This window comes from Schistocerca serialis, chromosome 1, assembly GCF_023864345.2.
Source record: "Schistocerca serialis cubense isolate TAMUIC-IGC-003099 chromosome 1, iqSchSeri2.2, whole genome shotgun sequence".
Taxonomy (NCBI): Eukaryota; Metazoa; Arthropoda; class Insecta; order Orthoptera; family Acrididae; genus Schistocerca; species Schistocerca serialis.
In genome coordinates this window covers 472,204,455-472,229,273 of record NC_064638.1, presented here as the reverse complement: position 1 = coordinate 472,229,273, position 24,819 = coordinate 472,204,455, and the positions used below count along the sequence as shown (strand labels likewise).

The 24,819-nt window shown below is 38.8% G+C and overlaps 1 protein-coding gene across 2 annotated transcripts in view; it reads right to left on the bottom strand.

Annotated features, from left to right (window-relative positions):
- Positions 1-24,819, bottom strand: part of LOC126473419 (sedoheptulokinase-like) — a 114,698-nt gene that overhangs the window by 58,376 nt on the left and 31,503 nt on the right. For both annotated transcript variants that reach the window (XM_050100450.1, XM_050100460.1), the window contains exons 2-3: positions 22,213-22,474; positions 18,962-19,221 (exon numbers count right to left, since the gene is read on the bottom strand). In XM_050100450.1, coding sequence (XP_049956407.1) covers positions 18,962-19,221; positions 22,213-22,443 — 491 coding nt within the window. In that variant the 5' untranslated portion in view covers positions 22,444-22,474. The remainder of the gene's footprint in view (positions 1-18,961; positions 19,222-22,212; positions 22,475-24,819) is intronic.

Sequence of the window (24,819 nt, the reverse complement as noted above, 5' to 3'; positions counted from 1 at the left end):
TGGTGTATTTATCACAGCAGACAAGAAACTTAAATCCACCAAGACAGAAATTGAGGCTGCACATGAGATTGTTTGGACAAGACTTAGTAACAGGGGTGAGCATAAAATGATAAGTGGATCCTTCTATTGTTCACCAGGCTCATCTCCTGATGTAACCAAAAACTTTAGACAATACCTCTGTTCCCTTACATGTAAATTCTCCAGTCCTACCATAATCATCAGTGGAGACTTTAATCAACCAACAATTAATTGGGAAAATTACAATTTTGTTAGTGGTAGGCATGATAAAACATCCTGTGAAACTTTACTAAATGCCTTCCCTGAAAACCACCTACAACAGATGGTTAAGAACTCCACTTATGGTGGAAATATATTGGATCTAATGGCAACAAATAGACCTGACTTATTTGAGAATGCCCACATCGTAACTGATATCAGAGACCATGATGCGGTTGTGGCAACAATGATTACCAAAGTACAAAGGACAACTAAAACAAGCAGAAAGATATATATGCTTAGTAAACTAGATCAAGAATCAGCAGAGTTGTATCACAATGAGGACCTTGAAACCTTCAGCACAGGTCAAGAGCATGTAGAAGAACTCTGGTTCAACTTTAAAAGAATAGTTGACTACACACTGGATAGATATGTACCCAGTAGAACAGTTCATAATAGTATACAGTCACTGTAAAGAAACTTCTAAAGCAACAGACATTACTGCATAGTAGCTGTAAAACAAAGTGTAGGGCTATTGATAGAGAGATGCTGAATGAAACGTGTCTGGCTGTCAAAAGAGCAATACACGATACCTTCAGTGACTACCATGGCAGAATATTGTATAACGACATTTCAAAAAAGCCAAAGGAATTCTGGTGATATGTAAAGGTTAGTGGCAAAAAAGTCAGTGTCCAGTTACTAATTAATGAGACAGGAACTGAAATTGAGGGTAGCAAAGCAAAAGCTAAAATGCTTAACTCCATTTTCAAATGTTACTGTACAAAGGAAAACCCAGAAGAATTGCTGCAATTTAATCCAAGTACCACTGAAATGATGAACAAAATAATTATTAGTATCAGTGGTGCTGAGAAAGAGCTGAAATCATTACAACTGAACAAATCTCCAGGTTCTGATGAAATTACTGTCAGATTCTATACTGAATTTGTGACTGAGTTATCCCCTCTTCCAACTATGTCCTATAATGGATCCCTCGAACAAAAAACTGTGCGCAGTTCTTGGAAAATGGCACAGGTCACATCCTGTACGGAAGAAGAGTAGTATAAGTGATCCACAAAACTACCATCCAATATCCTTGATGTCAGTTTGTTGTAGAATCTTAGAACATATTCTCATCTGAAACATAATGATGCATCCTGAGCATACTGACCTCCTCCATGCCAACCAGTGCGGATTTCGAAAACATCGATCATGCAAAACCCAACTCGCACTTTTCTCATATGACATATTGCAAGTTTTAGATCACGGCAACCAGCTAAACGTAGTGGTTCTTGATTCCCAAAACCATTTGATTCAATACCATACCTATGTTTATTGTTAAAAGTTTGATCATTTGGGGTATGAAGTGAAATCTATGATAGGATTGAGAACTTTTTGGTAGGGAGGACACAGCAACTTATCTTAGGTGGAGAGTCTTCATCAGATGTAGAAGCAACTTTGGGTGTGACCCAGGGAAGTGTGTTTGGACCCTTGCTGTTTATGTTGTATATTTAATGACCTTGCAATTATCTATAAAGAAGCACTAACTGAGAGAAGCTCCATAAATATTCAGTCAGATCTTGATAAGATTTCAACATGATGCAGAGATTGGCAACTTGCTCTAAATGTTCAGAAATGTAAAATTTTGCACTTCACAAAATGAAAAGTTGTAGTATCCTATGACTATATCAATGAGTCACTGTCAGAATTGGCCAACTCGTACAAATACCTTGGTTTAACACTCTGTGGGGATATAAAATGGAATGGTCGCATAAGTTCAGTCATGGGTAAAGAGGTGTTAGACTTTGGTTTATTGATAGAATATTGGGAAAGTGTAATCAGTCAACAAAAGAGGTTGCTTACAAATCACTTGTGCAACTGGATGTAGAATATTGGCCAAGTGTGTGTGACCCATACCACATAGGACTAAGAGGGGATATTGAACATATAGAGAGAAAGGCAGCATGAATGATTACAGGTTCATTTAATCCATGGGAGACAGTCACAGAAATACTGAAGGAACTGAACTGGCAGACACTTGAACACAGATGTAAACTATCCCAACAGTCTATTAACAACGTTTTAAGAACCGAATTTAGATGATTACTCTAGGAATGTTCTACAATGCCCTATGTGTCGCTAGCAAAGGGATTGTGAGGATAAGATGAGAATAATTACTGCATGCACCGGGACATTCAATCATTCTTCCTGTGATCTATACATGAATGGGACAGGAAGAAACCCTAACAACTGGCACAGTGGGTTTTATTCTCTGCTGAGCATCTCATGGTGGTTTGCAGAGAATAAATGTAGATGTACTAGCTAGATGCAAGAGGAAATGAGGTGTGTGTGGAGGGGGGGGGGGGGGGGATGGGTAGATGAGAGAGAGAGAGAGATTATAAAATATTTCAAAATATAAATTTAACTCAAGAAATGCCAGAAATGTCTGCTGAATATTTTAAACTTATCACTCTAATTTAGACATTTCTTCAACAACAAAATGGTACAAACACTGGACGCATTGAGAAGAAGAGGCATATGTACAAGAGGTGGAACATTATCTTGAGTTAAGCTTCGGAGGCAATACATACATCGAAAACATTAAGAACAACATGTTCAATTTCTGATGGATAGAAAATTAAACATGAAAGTAGCTATCAATTTTCAGTAATATTTTGTGCAAATGTCAAGAAGCATCACTTCAATTACATCCAATAAATTTTAAAATGCATGGAAATCTGCAGGGTTGTTGGTGTGTTCAGTTCAATTTTCAAGATTGTTTGGAAAAAGGGGTAAAACCCCTCTCTAACCTTGGCTTTTTCCTGGGAAAATGTGTGAATTAGTTTCTTTTGCATTTAAATTCATTAACAACACCTCATATTAAAAATGAGCTGAGATTTATCATCTGCATATAATACTGACCAAAGGATGGACCTAATTCAATATACATACACATCTTCCACAGTGATCAGGAAGTTCTGAGATACCAAGGCTGAACAACAGTCATAACTGTCTTTTACCTTACTGTTAATACACAGAGATGATGGGAGGACACCCCAGCTATACATGTATATTAATGTTGGAAAATTGATGCTTTTATCAAGTAGCTGAAGGCCACTTCCTTGGTGCTGTCAGTGCAGAAGAACCTGGGTTCAAATCCTGGAAGCTCCTTACTCTTTTTCTGAGGCAGGGACATCTGTAATGTGATCCACTCAGCCTCGTGAGACAAAATGAGGAGCTGCTTGAATAAAGCAGTGGCATCATTTGGATCGATCTACTGGTACTGGCAATAATGGCTGGAAAGATCCCATGATCCCATAAAACTGTACAATTTAAAAAATGAAAAAAACATCACATCTTATGACTACAGTATCAACAAATCACAGCTGGAATTGGTACACTCATATAAATACCAGAGCGTAGCACTTTGTAGTCACATGAAATGGAATGATCACATAGACTTAGTCATGGTTAAAGCAGATAGCAGACTTTGCTTTATTGGTAGAATACTGGGAAATGCAATTAGTCTATAAAGAAGATTGCTTACAAATCACTCATGTGACACATCCTAGAATATTGCTCAAGTGTGAGTTACCTGTACCTATAGGACTAACAAGGGATACTGAACATATACAAAGAAGGGCAGCATGAAAGTTCACAGGTGTCTTTGACCCAATGGAGAGTGTCACAGAGATTCTGAAAGAACTGAAGTGGCAAACACCTGAAGATAGTTTATGTATACCCTGAGAAAGCATACTTATTAAGTTTCAGGAACCGATTTTAAATGATGAGCCTAATAACAAACTAAAACCCGCTATATATCACTTCCATACGGATCACAAGGACAAGATTAGATTAATTACAGCACACACAGAGGCACTTAAACAGTCATTCTTCTAGCACTCCACAGATGAACGGAATAGAAAAAAAGCCCTCATAACTGGTACAATGGGATGTATCCTCTGCCACGCACTTTGCAGTGGTTTGCAGAGTATAGATGTAGACACCATCTCGTAGGTAGCAGTTAGCCAGTTTGAACAGGCCTAAGGCCTAATTAGTGAGTGTTGTTTATACTTATGTTTATCAAAAAGTAACAACTTATCCATTCACAGGATGCTATGCACAACATTCTACAACCAGTTGTAGAATATTGGCCAAGTGTGTGGGACCCGTACCACGTAGGACTAAGAGGGTATATTGAATGTATACAAAGAAAGGCAACATGAATGGTTACAGGTTTGTTTAATTCATGGGAGACAGTCACAGAGGTACTGAAGGAACTGAACTGGCAGGCACTTGAAGAAAGATGTAAACTATCCCAACAAAGTCTATTAACAAAGTTTTAAGAACTGGAGTTAGATGATTACTCTAGGAATAGTCTACAACCCCCTACGTATCACTTGCAAAGGGATTGAGAGGATAAGATGAGAATAATTACTGCATGCACTGAGGCATTCAAACAATCATTCTTCCTGTGATGCATACACGAATGGGACAGGAAGAAACCCTAACGACTGACACAGTGGGTTGTATTCTCTGCTGTGTTATATTGTTACTGTTTTAAATCACTTGTTAGGCTACTGAATAATTTAACACTTGAGAGTGAAACACCTTTTTAACACTATACTGTTTGAGACTGAGAAATGTGGAAAGTACAGGTGTACAACGAGTTTTTACTATCTTTATTTTTTTGGTAGTTCCTTGGTTCCGTACAAAAGAAGCTTCATAAAGCAGTTGGAAATTTTTTTAAAAAGGTTACAATTTTAAATGGGGAATCATTTTTTGTGGAAACTTAAATGTTTATTTTCTGCCAGGCCACCTAGAGAGATTTATGACAAGCTCTGGAATATTTTCTGTTGTATATCAGCCACAGGTCGGCTACATATGCTGCCAGTATGTCTTTGCCCTGCAGGTTTCCCTACCTGCCTACCCGTGGCCTGCAGGTGTCTCTCCTCTAGAGACTGATCACTAATACCAAACGAGCATTGTGTGTCATGGACGCAACACTGTATACAAACAGTCTGTTGATATGCCATCTGTTACAGGTGCCACCAGAGGGCACAAGCCACACATCCGAGCAGTGCACGCATGAGGAAACCAGCAGTGCTGATGTTGAGGAAACAATACTGTCCACACATCACATGGTCACACATATTTATTTCTGCCTGCTGGATACTTGAGGCCAAGCACAGCTTACAGCATCGGCATTCAACTGCTCCTTCACCCATCGCTCAGCAATCAGAACTCGCTGAGACCAGCCCTGACTCTCTGCTCTAAAACCACACCATCTCCATGCCGCTTCATGGCACTCCGTGCAACATGGTCCTTCTGGACACCACATCTACAGCCACTCAGGATGAAGCTTTCCCCAAAATTGGTATCATGGCAGTGAACTTTGTTTCTGTTACTTTCAAGTGATCATGAATGCTCTTTTAGTTGTTATAGGACTTTACTTATCTGTACCATGAATAAAGTGTTACTAACTTCAGTCTGAGACTCATTGCCCAGATCGAATTTAACAGTAACAGGGAAGGCTTCAACAATTTCTACAGTAAAATTCCCTAAAAGGATTGAAGGACTTAATGCAACTGCTGCTGACAATTTGTTTGTGGACCCAACATGGACCAAACAACATGCAGTGACTTAGCTTGAAAACCTTAACTGTTTATTTAACCATGATGGTCAAACGTTAAAAATAAAATCTGCTGACCAATTAGGTACAGATCATACAGACTGTAGAAGGAAGGTACTACAATTGGATAGAAATCAAGGGGAAGAAACTTGGAAGATATGTGTAAAGGAGACAATGTAGATGTCACATTTAATTCTTTCTAAAGCAAATTTCTGTTACACTTAGAGTCTTGTTTCCCTCTAAAACAAATAAGGACATAATTAAACAGAAGCAGGGTAAGTGGCAGTTTGCTCCTAGGATTAAAGTATCTTTTGCGAGTAAGTGAGAGTTCTACCACATTTAGAGAACAAGCTTTAGTCAAGATTTGAAATGCCATAACCACCAGTATTGTTAAACCATCCAACATGTCATCAAAAAAGAAAAACCATGCTCAAAAAAGAAAACACTCCAAAACTAAGGAAAAAACAAATTGGAACAATATTAAACAAAAAAACAAACAAAAATAGTAATCCAAATGAAACTGAACCCCCAAAAAATAACTCCACCTGAAATGGCAACACTTTCAAATCACTGACCACCAAATGTGATGATTGCTTCCACACAGGGTCAAAAAACTTTTTGTTTACTAGTAAACAACTGAATACAGTTGCATTACTTTTAGTTGTGCAGAAACTGCATGCACTACCAACAGATATTAGTTTCAAAAATATAAACCATAAGGAAAACACAAAAATTCATCAAGCCACTAACAAAGAAAAAAGTAATTATGGTTGCTGTAATTTTTTTATAGCAGACTTTAGAGAATAACTCATAAGCCATCTTTGTAATCAACCAATGACTTGGGGCATATTTCCTGCCAGACATAAATATTCTGTAGAAACTCCAATCCACAGAACTGGAGTAAGTAAAGCAACTTTTTTTACAGACCTACATCACTTCTGTCCAACCTTTTCAAAAGGGTTTGAGGAAGTGGAAATTATTAGCTACCCTCAATTTGGCTTTCCCAAATCATTCTGCATAGAGACAGCAACACAAGACCTCACAAACAAAGCTGGACAAAAAATTAACTTGTTAGTTTATTATGAGACCTTGCCAAAGCCTTTGATTGTGTGGATCACAAAATTCTATTTCACACAATGAAGTGTTATGGCATCAATGACATCACTCTTCCATGGGTGGAGTCTTACTTTGACAACAGAGGGGACCACATAACATGCGGTTAGTACTGCACCATTCTTGTTCCTAACCTACATAAATGATCTTCCAGTGAAGTAAAAAGTTGTTGAAAACCTGTCATGTTTGCTGACAATGCAAGCATTATATTAGGGTGGTGCATAAGTCTTTAGTGTTTCTGTTTTGCATATTGGGTATTCTGGTTGCTATGGGTTTATTTATCAATTGTCACTTTTTATTTGTAGTTCACTGTTGCTGTTTGAGTTGTCATTTTGCCATCTGGAGATAGTGAATGGAGCTATGGATACTAGAAAATGGAGTTCAATACAAGGATGGTAGCAGTGAAGGCAGGCAGAAACATTTGTGCTATATATGGGGATAATTCCACTTCACAGAGCACAGCAAGAGAATAGTTTTCTCATTTTAAGGAGGATCATTTTCACATTAGTGGCACTCCACATTCAGGAATAGCTTCGGGGTTCGATGAAGATCATTTAAATACATTAATCCTCAATGATCCAAATCAGTGTACTAAAGAATTGGCAAATGTGATGAAATGTGATGATTCCACTGTCATGTGACATTTGCATGCAATGGGGAATATTCAAAAATTGGGCACATGGGCACCACATGCTTTAACCCAAAATAACAAACATCAGCAGGTGCCCATATGCAATCTCTTCTTGGTCGTCATCAGCTAGCTCATGAACAAACTGACCACTCCTATCCTGTATTGTTAATGGTGACAAGAAATGGTGTCTTTATGCTAACATAAGGAAAAGAAGGGAATGGGAAAGGAATGGTTGATCCCAAACAAAGCAGCAACTCCCCATACCAAGACCTGCACACACCCACAAAAGATAATGTTATTCAGCGATGGTGTAGTGTACTACGAATTGTTTCCACACTGTGTAATCTTCATTGCTGACTTTATTGTCAACAACTGAGGCATCATGCACACACAGTCCAAGAACAATGGCCAGGAGGACTGCATGAAGTGATGCTCTTCCACAAAAATGCCTGCCCACATTATGCTACACTGGCAAAAAACACTGTCCATGAGTTGACCTTATTCACCTCATCTTCTACCCTCAAATTTTCAGCTTTTCCACTCTGCATTGTACAACCTCCAAGGAACTACCTTTCTGGATGAAAAGGTCTCTGAACTTGGCTCAATAAGTTTGTCACCTCAAAACCACATGATTTCTACTGTTGTGGAATTGAAAAGTAACCAAGCATTAGCAGACTGTAGTAAATAGTAAAGGATAATATATTATTGATGACTAAAATCTCTGTTATGTGTTGATGCAAAAACACTACGAAGTTATGCACCAACCCAGTAATTAAGCATCCACAAACTCAGCCTTAGTAGACACAGCTCAGATGATAGCTGAAGAGACCTGCAAGTGGTTCACAGCTAACAGTTCAAGTCTTTATCTCACAAAGACTCAATACACTTACTCCATACTGGTTTTTGTCGCTGATGATAAAAATCAGTTTCAGCTGTGTTATGACCGACTGAACATGTGCATGTGTGTGAGTTGTGTTTACATGAATGTGTGTGTATATGTTGTCTAATTCAGAAGAAGGCCTTTTGTCTGAAAGCTTACTTGTTTAGCAGTCTTTTGTTGTGCCTGCTGTAACTCATTTAGCTTACAAAATGCGAAGATAGTGCATAGTACTGCACAAACTTAATTTCACATTTCTGGCTATAGGTTTCTCATTAAAAAATGTTCTGAATTTCAACCTCTACAATCTCACAGGATTTTAAAATGTCATTCTGCAACAACCTGTATGCAGTACCTGAGGAGATTAAGTTTCCATGATTTGTCTGTGTTTTTTTAATGTATACAGTGATCTGTTCCACATCCCTGAAGATTCTCCTTCTTGATAGGTTTTGTGGAACACAATGAATGAATGAATGAATGAATGAATGGCCAGCACTGTCAATAAGTGTAACTTCCTAACATCATTGGCACTGAACATATTAAATCCATGGTTAATGTTTATATTTCATATGGTGCACCATTTTGGCATTCACAATGTTCATTATAGTATTTATCTTTCACCTGTGAGCTGCTGTAGCAGAGTAATTCTTGTCATGTTCTTGCATTCAACTGCAGCTGTAATGATGCTTCTGCACTATTATATTCTGAATAAATGGGTATATTATTTCATTTATAAATAGCATCTACAATCATAAGCTGAGAGTTACCAACAGCAGATGCCAAAAAGGATATAATACCATCAATCACTAAACTTTTTGTTACATTCACAAAGAAGCACAGAGAAAAATGGCCACTGGTGCATCTCCATGAAGTCCCTAAACACCTTGCAAGTACCATGTGCTGTTCTCTTTGCATAAAATGTACAATTCAGGCAGCAGAAAGGTTTTTCAACCTAAATCAATTGTTAATCCCATGAATCTACTCAACAGACTTACTAAAGAAGAATTTTGTTTTCTTTGCAGTAATTTCCCTTAAATTGCTGAGCATCTTCCAGTATCTTGTCACTGAAAAACCAGTGGCAGTCACTGATATATCCAGGATTTTTACTACCAACAAAGAATGTCAGAAACACCTTACAGTCTGAAAACCAGACTATCCTCAACAGTACCTGAGATGGCTTGTACATGGGTGAAGTGGTGACAAACACAGTTAACACTGTGTTTTCTAATGAACCTGTACTGCTGAATGAAATTCTGCTCAGATACAGCAAGATGACCAATGTTTCCAGGCTATCTGGTATTTTATTATTATTATTATTATTGTTGTTGTTGTTGTTGTTACTATTATTTCTGGCTGGTTTATCTCTTATTCAGAGTTTCAAGGCATACTCTGCTGTTCGGAGCAGTCAGTGCAGAAAAATGTGTCCTTAGATTATTTAGTTATTTTTGAAAAAGTTCTCAGTGTGATAGGTTGATCTCTATGTAGAACACCTGCAGTTCTCTGATGAACCGAAATGAATGATAACAGATCGTTGTGCGAAGGTGCAGGCATGTTACTATGTACTAGTATATACAAAAAGAATGATTGTGCACAGTTGTCGGTCTCTATGATGAGCTGAATCTTAGTTTGGAAGGAATTAAGATGTATAATTTATTGCAAAGGAGTCGATGATATTATCTAATAATTTAAAATAACATCAAAGTATCGCATAAAAATGGAAGGCATCAAATCTGACAGATAAAGTGTACCTTCCTTGAAGTCTTTCTTGTAGTCTCCACTAATCTACTTGACAGAGGGTTTCTCACAGTGACATTGTCAAATTATGCACCTTATTAGCAGTTAAATAAAAAATTAGTACTAGTAAGCACATGTCTAAAAATTCACAAAAAACTTGCTACTAAAAACATGTAAGAAGTCCTACAAATGCACTTGTATGAAAACAGGAATGTCATTAAGGCTTACAAGATTATTGGAAGTTCCAAGTTGGCACTTCTTCAGGTAATGTATAAAATCCTTTGGCTTCATGTACAATAATCAGACTTTTTTTACCTCCATACTGAAAGAGGAAATTTTGTGAAGGATACCTGTTATGCAGTCTTGTTAGCAATATAGATAAGCTACCAGTCCACCATGCAAAATCCAAGAGTTCATTGCTGCATCATGGGACACCTCAAATAGTATGCTACAAATAACAAGCTTTGATTTCAGACTGAAGGCAATACCTGTATTGGCAAACTGGAGCTTTGAGTCAATCTGTTAGGTGTGCTTGTTTGGTACAGATGGGATTTCTTTGCATCCAAGAAGCACAAAGCAAAGTTCAAGTCCTCATCTGGCACTCTGCTTAAATCTATCAGGGAAGCCATATCTTAGGTTTTATATTCACGTGGTTGGATAAGATATTTTCATATTGCTTAACAAAGTAATTAGAGAAACTCCTACATAATTTTATAAACTGTACGTAGAGGAAACCAACTCTCCAGTGTTGGATTTTCACCATACATTATGAAATATGTTCAGTTATGCACTGAAAATAAGACTGAACATTCTGCCACAATGAGACACTTTTAGTTAAAATGTTTAAAGTACTAAAAACATCCTATTTTCTATATATGCAAAGAAAACACAATTTGGCATTTCTATTTAGTTTGGTGAAATAATACCATTATCAGTATCAAACTCTAGTAGTTTGTGTTCATAAGGCTCTCTGAAGAACTCTGAGAGGCTCAAAATTGTAATTGGTTACTGTGTTTTTTTACATAGAGAAATGAACATATGTATGGTATATCTACAGTATCACCATGCCAGTTTTTGACAAAATGAACTTCCATTACCTAAAAGCAGATGTTAATTGCTGAGTTTTCTTTTCAAATAAGGAATCTGTTGAAACTTGGACACACAGCACAACCAAGAAAGGCAGCACAACTTTATTAGACTGTGGCATGTATGCCAATCACCATAACATACACTGAAAACAATAAGATAAGCCAAATGCATATAAGCAGTAATACAATGATAACTGAGTATGATCACAGCACGGGAGGGTTTGAATAGGCACTTGCCTGAGGTGGGCTCTATCAGAAGTTCTCAGTATTGCTTTTCCTTGGTGCACTCTTGGGGATGACAACACACTGCTAATCTGCATGGCTTTCAAGTGCACACTTTACTTCATTCATCTTCCCTTGGAAAACAGCTTGTATTCATGAGATTTAGATGGTGTCTTCCTCTGTGAGGCTCTGACCGAGATGATGTGCTAATACTGGGATCTATGAGCGGAAGTACTTGGGGCACATCGTCACAGTCCACCTTATCATGTCAACCCATATGGAGATATGGGTGATATTGGCATGAGCTCTATGGCCACATCAGGTTCAGCAGGCCCTGCTGGTGGTGGTGCCCCACAGTTGGCAGATGAGATAGAGAAGATGGCTCTGGTGTGGATGGCGGCAGCATCAGGTGATCCACATCAGGTGATCCTTCGAGTGATGCAGACTGGTGCGGCGATGTCAGTGTTCCCGCCAGGGTTGTCCAGTCATCTACACACAGGAGCAACTGGTAGTAATGACATGCACAGAGGCCCTCCTCCATATGGACATCACAGAGACAGTGGCCACAGCATTGAGGGATCACTGCAGGAATCCATTTTGGGTGATAAGTAGACCCACGTGCCCAGACAGCCACCCTGGGCTGGAAATGGGACAACGGTTGCACGGGTTGGCGATCCTGGTCAGGCCACAGGAGATGCAGGAGCATCTGGGGTTGACACCTCTGGGGCAGTTCGGTGGGGCTGTTGTTGCCAAACAGCATGAACTGATAAGAAGACAGAAATTGATCCAAGGAAACGTCAAACAGGGAGTGAATCGCATACCTTTTCACCTGTGTTTTGAACATTCTAACTAACCTTTCAGCCTCACCGCTGGACTGTAGGTGGAAGGGCAGGGCAAAAATGTATGAATCCCATGGGCGTTGCAGGAGGAGACAAACTCCTGAGAAAAAAACTGAGGGCTGTTATCAGAGACCAAAGTTGCCAGAAGTCCTTCAGTGGATAAAATTTTCAACAGAGCTGCCACGGTGCCAGAGGCTGAAGTTAGCAGGCAATGAACAACATAAGGGAACCAACAGAATACATCAATTAGTATTAGCCAGCATGCATTAAGGAAAGTGCAGGCAAAATCGATGTGGAGACAGTCTCAGGTCTGTGAAGTTTGTGGCCATGGAGACAACGTTACCCGCAGGGCAGCTGGCTATGATGTGCATTGAGTACACGCCATGACCATATGAGTGATGCTGCTGTCCAAACCAAGTCAGAAAACATGAAGGCAGGCTAATGCCTTAGTGCGTCACATGCTACTGCACCCCAGTGGTCAGTGTGCAGGGATTGCAGGATCTCTGAACAGAGAGCAGAGGGAATGACTACACAAGGAGCTAAATAGTCTGTATCAAAGAGTAGAATACCATCAATGACAAGAAACAATGCTGAAACACATAGTAGTTACAGAGGGGGGTTAGATGCCCATAGTGGAGGTGCCTCGGGCCAGACACATTGTACACAATGTATCACTTTCTGTAAAATCGAATCATTAGGATGAGCCTGCAAGACCCAAGTGCTAGTGATTGGAAAACCATTGACAGTCTGTGGAGCACAGTCATCAATGTAGAAACAAAGTAACCCTTGCTGATCAAAAAGTGGGTTCATACTGGCCGGAAGACAGGAGAGCAAGTCAGCATTCATGTTTTTAGCTATGGGGCAGAAGTGAATCTCGTACTTGAGCTGAGAGAGGAGCAGCGCCCAACACTGAAGACAATGCGCTGCTTTGTCTGACAATGGCGCTGAGAGGTTAAACAGCAAAGCTAATGGCTTGTGCTCCATGATTAAATGGAATTTTACACCATACAGGAAAACATGAAATGTCTTTAAGGCATAAACAATGGCAAGGGCTTGTTTCTCTATTTGCGAGTATCTAGTCCGAGCCAAATTAAGTATTGACATGCTTATGAAACAGACTGCTCAGAGCCATCAGAATATTAATGAGCTAATACTGCCCACAGGCCATGCTGGGATGTATCTGTTGCTAACACTAAATGTTGACCCGGACGGTAGGTTATGTGGCAAGGTGCAGATTGTAACACAGACTTCATTTTGCAAAACCCCATTTCACATGCTTGCAACCAGTGGATAGATGCCCCCTTATGCATCAAGGCATGTAATGGTGGTGCAACCAACACCGCCTCTGGCAAAAACTGATGATAATAAGCAATCCTAACTAAAAACACCTGGAGTTCCTTGACTGATGTAGTACATGGAAGAGCCACAATGGCAGAGAGATTCTGATGAAGGGGTTTGATATCAGTACTACAGACCTCAAACCCACGATAAACGATAGAACGCTTCACCCAGCAGCCTGTAACACCAAAAAGAGTGTACATAAGATATTGAGATTTTCAGCAGTGGAGAAGCCAGAGATCACAATATCATCAACATATTTGGCACAGCCAGGTTCAGACCTCATGTGTTGTTCAAGAAACTGTTCAAAAACCATTGGGATGCTGGCCACACGAAATGATAACTACAAGTATTGGCACATGCCAAAAGGCATGTTAACAATGAAGAGCCACTAAAAATCACCGTCAATGGGAAGCTGCAAATATGCAACATGAGTGGTCAATCTGGTGAGCTTAGCAAAAAAGTTCATCAGGGCACATCAAGGGACACAGACCTATAATAGACTGATCATTGACAGAAACTTTGAAATTGCTGCAAAGGTGTAACCATCCTGATAGCTTCTTGACAATGACTAGGAGGGTACCTCATTCACTGGATGTGATTGGTTGGACAACACAAGAGGCTGTGAGAGGGTCAACCTCCACCTCGACTTGGTCACAGAGTGCCATCAGCACTGGCAAGCCTGAAAGGAATGGGATCTGGCTGAAGGTTTAATGGTAATTTGGGCTTTGAAATTATTGGCACAACCCAAGCCCACAGAAAACAGAGCAGAAAATTCAGAGCGTAAGGGGTCGCGTTGTGTATAAGGCACCTGATCAGAGACAAGATCAACTTCGTTGGAGACAGTAACCCCAAAAAGGCTGAAGGCGTCCAAACCAAATTTTTTTGTGCATGCACAGTTCACCACCAGGAAACTCAGCAGATGAACCACAGATTTATATATGACGGGCTGATAAATCATCTAACATCGGCATGCTTTGTTTATTGTAGGTGACATATGTACATGACACTGGTGCTAAAGGGGGAGAACCAAAGTCAATTTACGTTAGAAAGTTGAGTAATGACATAGCAGCAACAATGTCAATTTGCACATGCAAAACCTTCTGATAAACCCTGATATCAATAAAAAGCTTATTGGGTGCAACAGAGATTGCTGATACACAAATGACATCCAAGTCAGCATCTGCAATAGGCTATTGGAATTTTGCATGACAAACATGTGGCCCATTTTGTTGCACTGGTGGCAAACAGACCACCAATTAGGGCATCCTGTCTATCATGAGTGACAAAACAGGATGGACAAGAGCGAAGTGAGGAGCACTTGCATTGTTGTTCATTACTGGTCTAGCTGTGCTGCTGCTGCGACTGTGGCTGCCACAGTGAGCTGACCCGGCTGTCATGATATTCTGCACACCCACAGACCACTGCCACCATATCACCCCCTGTGAACTGTCCAACAAACATCAGGGGGAAGTGGGTTGAACTTCTGCACCTCACTTATTGATTCAATTTAAGTACCAACAGCCCTCAAAAGGTCAAAATATTGTGCAATATTCAGAACATTGTAGAGGGGGAGGTTCTCACACTGAAGGGCCCACTCACCAACCTCATGATCGGGAGTCAACCAAATGATTGCATCACTAGCATATGACTCCTTCCGTGCACCAGTGACAAAGTGACAACAATGGCTTAAACCGTGAAGCTCAGCTGCCCATGTTTTATAGGAATCTTCTGGTTTCCTGTGACACCAAGTGGCAATGATGTTGAATCCGTTTACAGTAGTATTTTGAAAGAAAGTCACACACATTACCAAAAGAGAGTGTAGACGGGTCCTGGAGGGGGGGGGGGGGGGGGGGGACAGTTGGCACAGGAGTTGATACATGCAAGGTGATAACAGAGATGAAAAAAGCATGTCATAAGGTAACATGAGTCAATCCAAACACATGAAAATGCTGTCGCAACAGTTTTTTGTGGGCTTCCCATTCTTTGACAGACTCATCCTAAGTCATAAATGGTGGGGGATAAACAAAAAAAGGGAAAGCAACAGATGAAACATGAGGTGCAAGGGGCAACACGGCAGGTGATGTAGATTAAGATGGACCTGAACAGATCAAAACTGTGGCAAGATTTTGCAATAAGTGGCTTTGATTGTGTTGCGCTGTGGTGAATGCCTCTTGCTGTGGACTGAGACGCTGCAACGCTGCAATAAGAACCACTTGCTGATCAAGCAGCCAGTGTAAAAACTCATCAGTAACACCATCAGACATGGTAGACACAATGGAGAACCAATCAGAGACTGAAAACCATGTTGAGAACAATCCTATACTTGTCACTTGTGTTGCAACTTGGATACACTACATAGCAAAGAATGGTAGCACAATCTTATTAGACTGTGGCGTGTACACCACTAATCTTGACATACACTGAACACAATAAGATAAGGCAAATGTATGCAAGCAGTAATTATATGATAACTGAGCACAAGCACAGCATGGCAGGGTTTCAATAAACACTTGCCTGTGGCGGTCTCTGTCAGGAGTTCACAGTATTGCTCTTTCGCAGCGCACGCTCGTGGATGACAACAAACTGCTAATACACACTTTACTTCAGAATCACTTGAATTTATGATGTTCTTAGCAAAACATTATAAAATATGTATAATGGCTATATTATATTTTCATTCATTCTCTCCCGTTTTCACTGACAAGCGTACAGATGCACAATTTGTTTTGCGTAAGACATACTCATGGAACAAAATCAAAATAAGAGATGACCAGTTTTGGCTTTCAGCCATTCACTAGATCTTACAAAGAACAGTGATGCACAGGATGCATAATAGAGAACAAAATCAGTCCTAAACCGCACTGTTAATTTTAAAATCTGATGATGCTTTTAAAGCCAAAACTGGTCACCTGTTTAAATAAATCAAAATGTGACCAGCTTATCAAGATATCAAGTCACTGGTCTCTTCCATAGGTACAAAAGATATCATTTAATGAATAGCGCATTTTCTTGGCAGTAACCAGGTCATGTGCTTCAACAGCATGCAAAATGGCATATAATAAGCCACTGTAGATATGATATAGGACTTGTCAGATGCTGTATTTTCAAGACCATTTCCCTGAAGGTAAAATTGCTCTGCTGTCTTACGCAGTGGATGTTTCTTTTTCTTGCTGTTGTAGGTGGAGAGGGTGTCACTTAACATGATGGACTGATGTTCAGTTAAGTACATGCTGTGAACAGCTTGAAAAGCACCAAGGAAGTCAAAAAAGGTTAAAGTTTACTGCCATAATCTGACAGCTTTTGCTATATCTTGAAGATTTCAACAAACACTATGAATTCATTTTACAAGCATACATTAATGAGATGTTAAGGTAGAATAACAGAGCAGCCTCGCTTTTGGTTCATCTGTGTATAGTGCAACATAGTTTCAGCAATTATATGATAAAATAATAATTCAAAAATATATTCTGAAGAGAAAATACATCTAATAATCAAGTAAACTGAGAGCCTTCTTGATGACTACATAGCGATTGTGAGGACAAGATGAGACTAATTACAGCAAGTACAGAGGCATTTAAGCAACCACTCTTCCCGCACTCCGTATGTGAATGAAATGGGAAAAAGCCATAATAACAGGTACACTGGAACATATGCTCAGCTGGGCACTACACATTGGTTTTCAGGGTATGGCTGTAAAAGTAGATGTAGATGTAGAAACAACTAACTATGTAGCAACTGACTGAACATCTAGAAAAATACTGCTTGGCACTGACAAAAAATGCTTCTATGTTGCACTTTGTCCAGATACCAAGTAGTTTTCTTGTTTGTAAATGATTAATCAAAATCTAACTAAGGAATACAAAGCAAGTATACCATTGTAAGTTACATTTTTCAGTGTCTTGAAATGAGAAACATGCTCCACAATGTCACTCCCGCATATCTCAAAGTAGTGTTCTGCCATCTGCCAAATCAATGAAAAGTCATTGTGCATTATTATCTAATACCTGCTTCCAACAATCAAAGAAGAATTCAAGTGCAACTCCTGTCCACCTAACCAATTCCAGTCCTAGCCTGTTAGAGAAGGCTCTTCCAACACTGCCCCCTGGAGCACCCATCAGCTCATCCACAGGATGACCCTGACAGTATGAACTAACATGTATCTCAGTGTTACGTTACTGGCCAGGTGACTCCACTGCACTGCGTTCATGCATTGTCCTGTTGCATGTGTGGACCTTTCACCCACCTCTGGTGATGGACATTTTGTCCAAGCTACGATTATGTAGGCTGCAGCCCAACTCCCAAACATCTTGTGCATCATGTGTCACCCACCCCTGCACACATATAACTACGGGTACCTGGCTTTGATCATCCTTATCCTGAATTTGCTTCTGCCCCCTTTCCAGAACCTATCCCCAAACCTTATTTCAGTTATAATTTTAGTGTGTATGTTCACATCTGACTGCCCTTGGACCGCTTGCATCTCGTTATATATCCTCTACCCTTGTATATGATGTTTTCTATACAGTGCCCACATGCAAGTGTATCACTATGTTCAGATGTGCCCCACATATAGGTGATTTTAGGAAGAATGGAAGTTGCTGACACATTGTTTCTACATCATTTTTACATGTCTATCTACTGCTCAGCATTTGCGCTATGCTGTGACGGATTGTCTTCTTCTCAAACCATTGTTATTATACAAATTTTGTTTGATAAACAGTGAAAACATCCCTACATGTTTCATTCTACCTCAACAATGAGGTGTTGTTTGAGTGGTATTGTGGATGGACGTAGAGCAGGCACACCTATAATTCAGCTGACTGCCTGCTGTGATATAGGAGATTAATACATAACATTGATCAGGTACATCTGAGGATGAGGCATAAAGTCTCAAAATTGATCATGAAATAATAAAACAATTCTAGCAGCCTTAGGCTACTTTATTTCTTTTTATTACTTAAATGCCTGCGTTCCCTCAGTCCACTACCTGTAAGATGTGAGCGCATAATACTTATGATACTAGCTTATCCAGGGCATAATTGTTCCAGTATGGCTTATCACAGAAAAATTTAACTTCAGCTGACAGCCCACATTTTATCAGGTAAGTCTACATTGTAAAACTATGAAGATTTTCTAAAGAGTTCTGAAAATACTTTAAAATCTACTAAGTCTAAAATTAATTAAAACTACTAATGTTAAAACAACAACAAAGTTAAATCCTTTTAAAACAACATAAAAATAAAGGTATGAAAAAACAGCTTATTCTGGTACCTGTTGCGAGCAATCCAGAACAGTGTAGCACATCCATAGCCAGAGTAAACATGAAGGTGTGACTGAGGCTTTGGCAGTGTAGCCAGAAACTGTGGGTCACAACGAGAGTCTTGCCATGTATATAGTGCCGATACAGCTTTGGCATTAGCTTCGTATCTACAACCAGTAAACACCTCTGTTCGTTCCCAAGCTTTTTCTCCTTCCTGACTAGTCCACAGCATAACACCATGCATCTGTCCACAAATCCCAATATGCTCCACCTTAAATGTCAATAAGAACAATAAGTGTATGACAACTTCTGTGTAACTACCACACTGACTTTCATAAATTAGGGAAAATCACATGAGCATTTACTCAGAAAAACGTAGAGCACCTAACCTAAATATTACGCACATTGTCACTATTAAAGCACTACTCAAAACACTATATGCAAGCCAATGGCACAGTAATCTGTCTGCATTACGTCTATATGGGAAACAGCTTTGTGTTTAGTAGTAGGATATTGGCTGGTGCTGTGAGAATGATGGAAGACAACACAGATACTTAACTTGATTGGACTGTGCTGAGATATCATCCACTAGAAAAATTGTGATGGGTAGCCATTTAAAAATGGAAGCAAAGTTAAACAGAAGTGGTCAGGTGGTTAATGTACATCCTTCTGTTGTCCATAATATGTCTTAACAATTTTTAAAATCCAGAAAATTCAGCCTCAAGTGGAAAAGGACTGCAACAAGTTCCAGCCCATTTCCAAGTTCCAGTCTCCAATACGTCCAGCTGTGCATTCCAAAGAATAGAACCACACCCCATCCCAGTATTAGCCTTTTCTCCAATTCAAGAAGTGTATTATCAGAAAGAAGAATGCTTCATGAAGTTAGTGTTTATGTGAGGTGACCAGTGAGATCTGTGTCATTCATCACAGTAGGGAGTATTTGCAGTACAAACACGGACACTAGGCAGAAGATCAGTACTGGTGTATCTTCTTAACAGATGATTCCCTGTTCAGCTTTAATACTGATTTGGCAATTACATCCATCAAAGGACTGTCTCTAGGCACTACAGTGTCTGCATGTAAGTTGATATATCTTTAGATACATGTACATAGCTCAATGTCTTTCCACGTAGAACTGGCAGATGTCTTTTTTGACAATGTTTTCACATTTTCTGGATATCCTCATGCTGAAAGAAATAAAAACTTTGAGGTTCGCCGATGACATTGTAATTCTGTCAGAAACAGCAAAGGACTTGGAAGAGCAGTTGAACAGAATGGACATTGTCTTGAAAGGAGGATATAAGATGAACATCAACAAAAGCAAAACGAGGATAATGGAATGTAGTCAAATTAAGTCGAGTGATGCTGAGGGAATTAGATTAGGAAATGAGACACTTAAGGTAGTAAAGGAGTTTTGCTATTTGGGGAGCAAAATAACTGATGATGGTCGAAGTAGAGAAGATATAAAATGTAGACTGGCAATGGCAAGGAAAGCGTTTCTGAAGAAGAGAAATTTGTTAACATCGAGTATAGATTTAAGTGTCAGGAAGTCGTTTCTGAAAGTATTTGTATGGAGTGTAGCCATGTATGGAAGTGAGACATGGACGATAAATAGTTTGGACAAGAAGAGAATAGAAGCTTTCGAAATGTGGTGCTACAGAAGAATGCTGAAGATTAGATGGGTAGATCACATAACTAATGAGGAGGTATTGAATAGAATTGGGGAGAAGAGGAGTTTGTGGCACAACTTGACGAGAAGAAGGGACCAGTTGGTAGGACATGTTCTGAGGCATCAAGGGATCACAAATTTAGCATTGGAGGGCAGCGTGGAGGGTAAAAATCGTAGAGGGAGACCAAGAGATGAATACAATAAGCAGATTCAGAAGGATGTAGGTTGGAGTAGGTACTGGGAGATGAAGAAACTTGCACAGGATAGGGTAGCATGGAGAGCTGCATCAAACCAGTCTCAGGACTGAAGACCACAACAACAACAACCTCATGCTGTGGCAGCAGCCGATTACATTAACCAACCAAATAAAATCAGTGGACCCATTGGTTGGCATCAACATGACTATCTTCACAAGCAAACAAAAAGTGCACCCCTTTGCCAGCTTGATCTCTTGATCTGGATTGCTTACAGCATGCCAGAGAAGCTGCCATGTGATGCACTGGCGTTCATAATACTTCTCCCCAAACTCCCAACTCAGTGGGAATAGCTCTGCTAGAAGGCTGGAGCTTAAAAAAATCTTTAACTGTGTCACATATGGCTATTTGGAGTAATTGCACATTACATGGTTATGATTTATGCTCTACCAAACAGACACATCAGTTTTAAATGAAACAACAAGTTCACTGTTACCAGTCACCATTTTATTTATTTCCACGACGAGTTTCGAAGGTTTAAACCTCCATCATCAGCCATATTTGTTTACAAATGTGGCAGTATACATGTGATGTGTTACGACAGCAAAAGGAACCTGTGACCATTGAAGGCAGTGCCACAAGTTCCTCCAAAAATCGTAACACAACACACACACAAATGTAATACTTACTAATGTAAATCCACCCGATGATGGAGGTTTAAACCTTCGAAACGCGTCGTGGAAATAAATAAAACAGTGACTGGTAACAGTGAACTTGTTGTTTCACTTAATGTCAGTAACAGTCACGGTAAAGCCTAACCTAAAAATGTTCACATTTAAAGTTCACATCAGTTTTTTTCATATGTTTCAAGTTAAAAAATAAGTTTTTGTCTCATTTTGTACTTTCACATGTCATCATCGCCGTTTTGTGTGGTCCACATTTTGATTGAATATCATCACACTCAAGAGTCTACTTCTGAGTCATTTGTTGAAATAAAACGGCTTCCATTGCCAACTAAGCTGTATTTTATATAAACAACAAGGATTCTTAACAAGTGTGTTACAACAGTATGCCGCAGACAGCAGGATTACATATGTAACATGTGTTGTTGGCTGACAGTCACTGTTGTCAGTTAGAATAACATTTTTGAGTTGTAATTATTTTTGTTTTTCCTTGATTACAAAAGAAGATATAGAATATATTGTACTTCTGATTAGATAAGTCTTTAAAATCTTGAACTGCATACAGATGCATCGCTGTTAGAAGTAATTCAGCATCTTATGATTACCTAACAAATTCACTTATATACATTTGAAACAGTAACTCATTAATTTCTAAGGGCAATATAATTGCTAATACACCCATAAAATAAATGAGATGTACACAATTAAACACTCACATCTTTCAGTTGATCCTTTGGAAGCCTAGATATGCAAAAATTCAATGCAGAAATAATTTTAGGTACATTTTGCTTGTTTCCTTCTGACCCTTGGTCGCTAGGCACATTTGCTTGAGTATCCTTTGCCTGCTTAGACAATGTCTGTTTTGTGGCTGCATCAACAATGCAGACTTTTATAGATGTTGTTCCAATATCAATACCCAAAACTAATTTCCTTTTGACTTCAGACATCACGATTATTCTCTCTGGACAGTCTATTGATCTGTTAAACAAAACAGAGACTTTTAAGAAGCACCATAATACAATATATTATTGTTGAACTCACAAATGAATGGCTGTAAACAATAGATATAAAGTTTTTTTCATCTGAAAGAACTACTTGTATAAACAACAAGATACAATTTTTCACTGAAGAAACTGAAAGTTTCTACATTTCTGAGCCTAAAAGGAAAAGGAAGGTAAGAAAGAACATAAGAAGCTAGAAAATGCAAGATTCAGTGTAACTAAAAAAAACTATAAAATATAGATTTTACTTAGGTAGACACTACAGGCATTGCTAATAAACAAGCTTTCAGGGCACAACCAGTAAAGACGTTTCTTAAAATATTAAATCAGTGATAATTATCCATATTAGAAATGTTTGTGAGACTCATTCTCATTTTGAGCTATCACTGCAACTGGTCAAAGACTTTTATCTGTTTATAAAATGAGATCATATTTTACCTTTGGAGGAGATATGGAACCATGATGTCTAAATAAACTGTACAATTGTCAAATTTTAATTTACCTGAACACAGAACTGGTTTTGATTTTACGGCCATCGCCATATCATAAAAATTCAGCAACACACAGTCAAATTTATGACTCCACACTCTTTCTGTCACTGAATTTTTGACTGATTATGGCTGCAAATCTGTAACAGGTTCTATTTGTTCAAATAAATTAAAATGTGAGCAAGACCACACATTTATGTACATAAAGATAAGCATATGACCACAATTACAGTTCTCTATGATATAGTAGAGATCATACAACTCACCTAGGAAACTAGATTATTACTAGCAAAACCTGCAATTGCTAAACATGTTTTGGAATTGGTTGTACGTCATAGTCTGCTTTTCCTTCCCGCTTCTCCCTGTCCATCAGCTCCTCATCCTCTCTCTGTCCATCTCCCCCTCCCCCTATCTCCACATCCTTCTCCCTCTTCTCTCTGTCCACAGCCAACAAAAACTTGACTGGGAATTTAAGTTGCTTAAAATAAATGGGTAAACTGGTTGGGATCATTGGATCATTGGTATACTGGATGTGAGAGATCTCTCCTGCTGCTCTAACTATGAGGACAGTAGTTTCATTGAGAGTATTTTGCATAGTTTTAAACTGCAGATGGATAGCATTACAGACTTTCACACAATAGAGATTCCATAGTAGTGTCCTAATCATAAGGCAATAAGCCATGCATATCACTTTCACATTTTGTGTTAAAAAGCGACTATGATAGAAAACAAAACAGTGCACAGTTGTGTACAATTTTTATTTAAAATTATATATAGGGAGGAAGAATGTATATGGGAGAAACAATATATCTAATGGTTTAAATGCTCTGCTGTTGTAGTTAAAACTGAAAGTGAGAAAGAAAACAAAACAGCACACTTTCACAGCACAACATTTTCTTTCTCATAGTCAGTTTCAACAGAAAACCTATACATTATTGTCTAAAAAATATACATAGCCTATGTCCATTTGAATCTTTATTAGAATATTGTGTACAAATTTGAAGCATGTTGGCTAACAATTTTTCCTTAGTTTCAGATTAAAAAACAATACTCGACCAAATTTCTTGGCCTGACACTTGATGCAGAGTGAAACTGGTCTGATCATGTAAATGAAATTTGCAAAAAGCTATGTACTACCATATATGTCCTAAGAAAACTGACACCTTTTTGTAACATCACCACTCTCAGGCAAATATATTTTGCACTATTTGAATCCCATCTAAGATGTGGGATAGAGGTATGGGGATACAGCAGTAAAGGTAATATGAAAAGGCACTTAGAATTATGGGAAAGAAAAGTGCCAGGGAGTCCTGCAGAAATTTGTTTAAAGAATTTAAAATACTAACTATTCATAATGTGTATGTACTGAAGATAGTCATTATGGCAGTAAACAGTAACAAACACTTAATAAAGAAATACATGATCACAACACTAGAGGTAGAGAGAGACCCCACATCATCTCTCATAGAACAACACTTTATGAGAAAAGCCCTCGCTTTGCAGGCATAAAACTACTGAATTGCTTCCATCCTAATACCTCCAAATTGCCCATTACAAACTAAGAAAGAAATTAAAATTGTGGCTCCTAAAGAATCCTTCATATTCAATAGATGAGCGTCTAGATTTAGTCACTCATATAATGGAAGACCATCTATCTAAAAATATATGTAATCTCAGATCTTAGACTGTGTCACAAACTGTAGATTCCTTAATCTAAGTATTGCAATAATTAATTGTCCATATATGTAACATTGTTCTCTCAATTAAATTTAGAAAAAGTTGTGTAGATAAAAATGCCAGGCAATAATATATAACTCTAGTAAGTAAGGCTCTG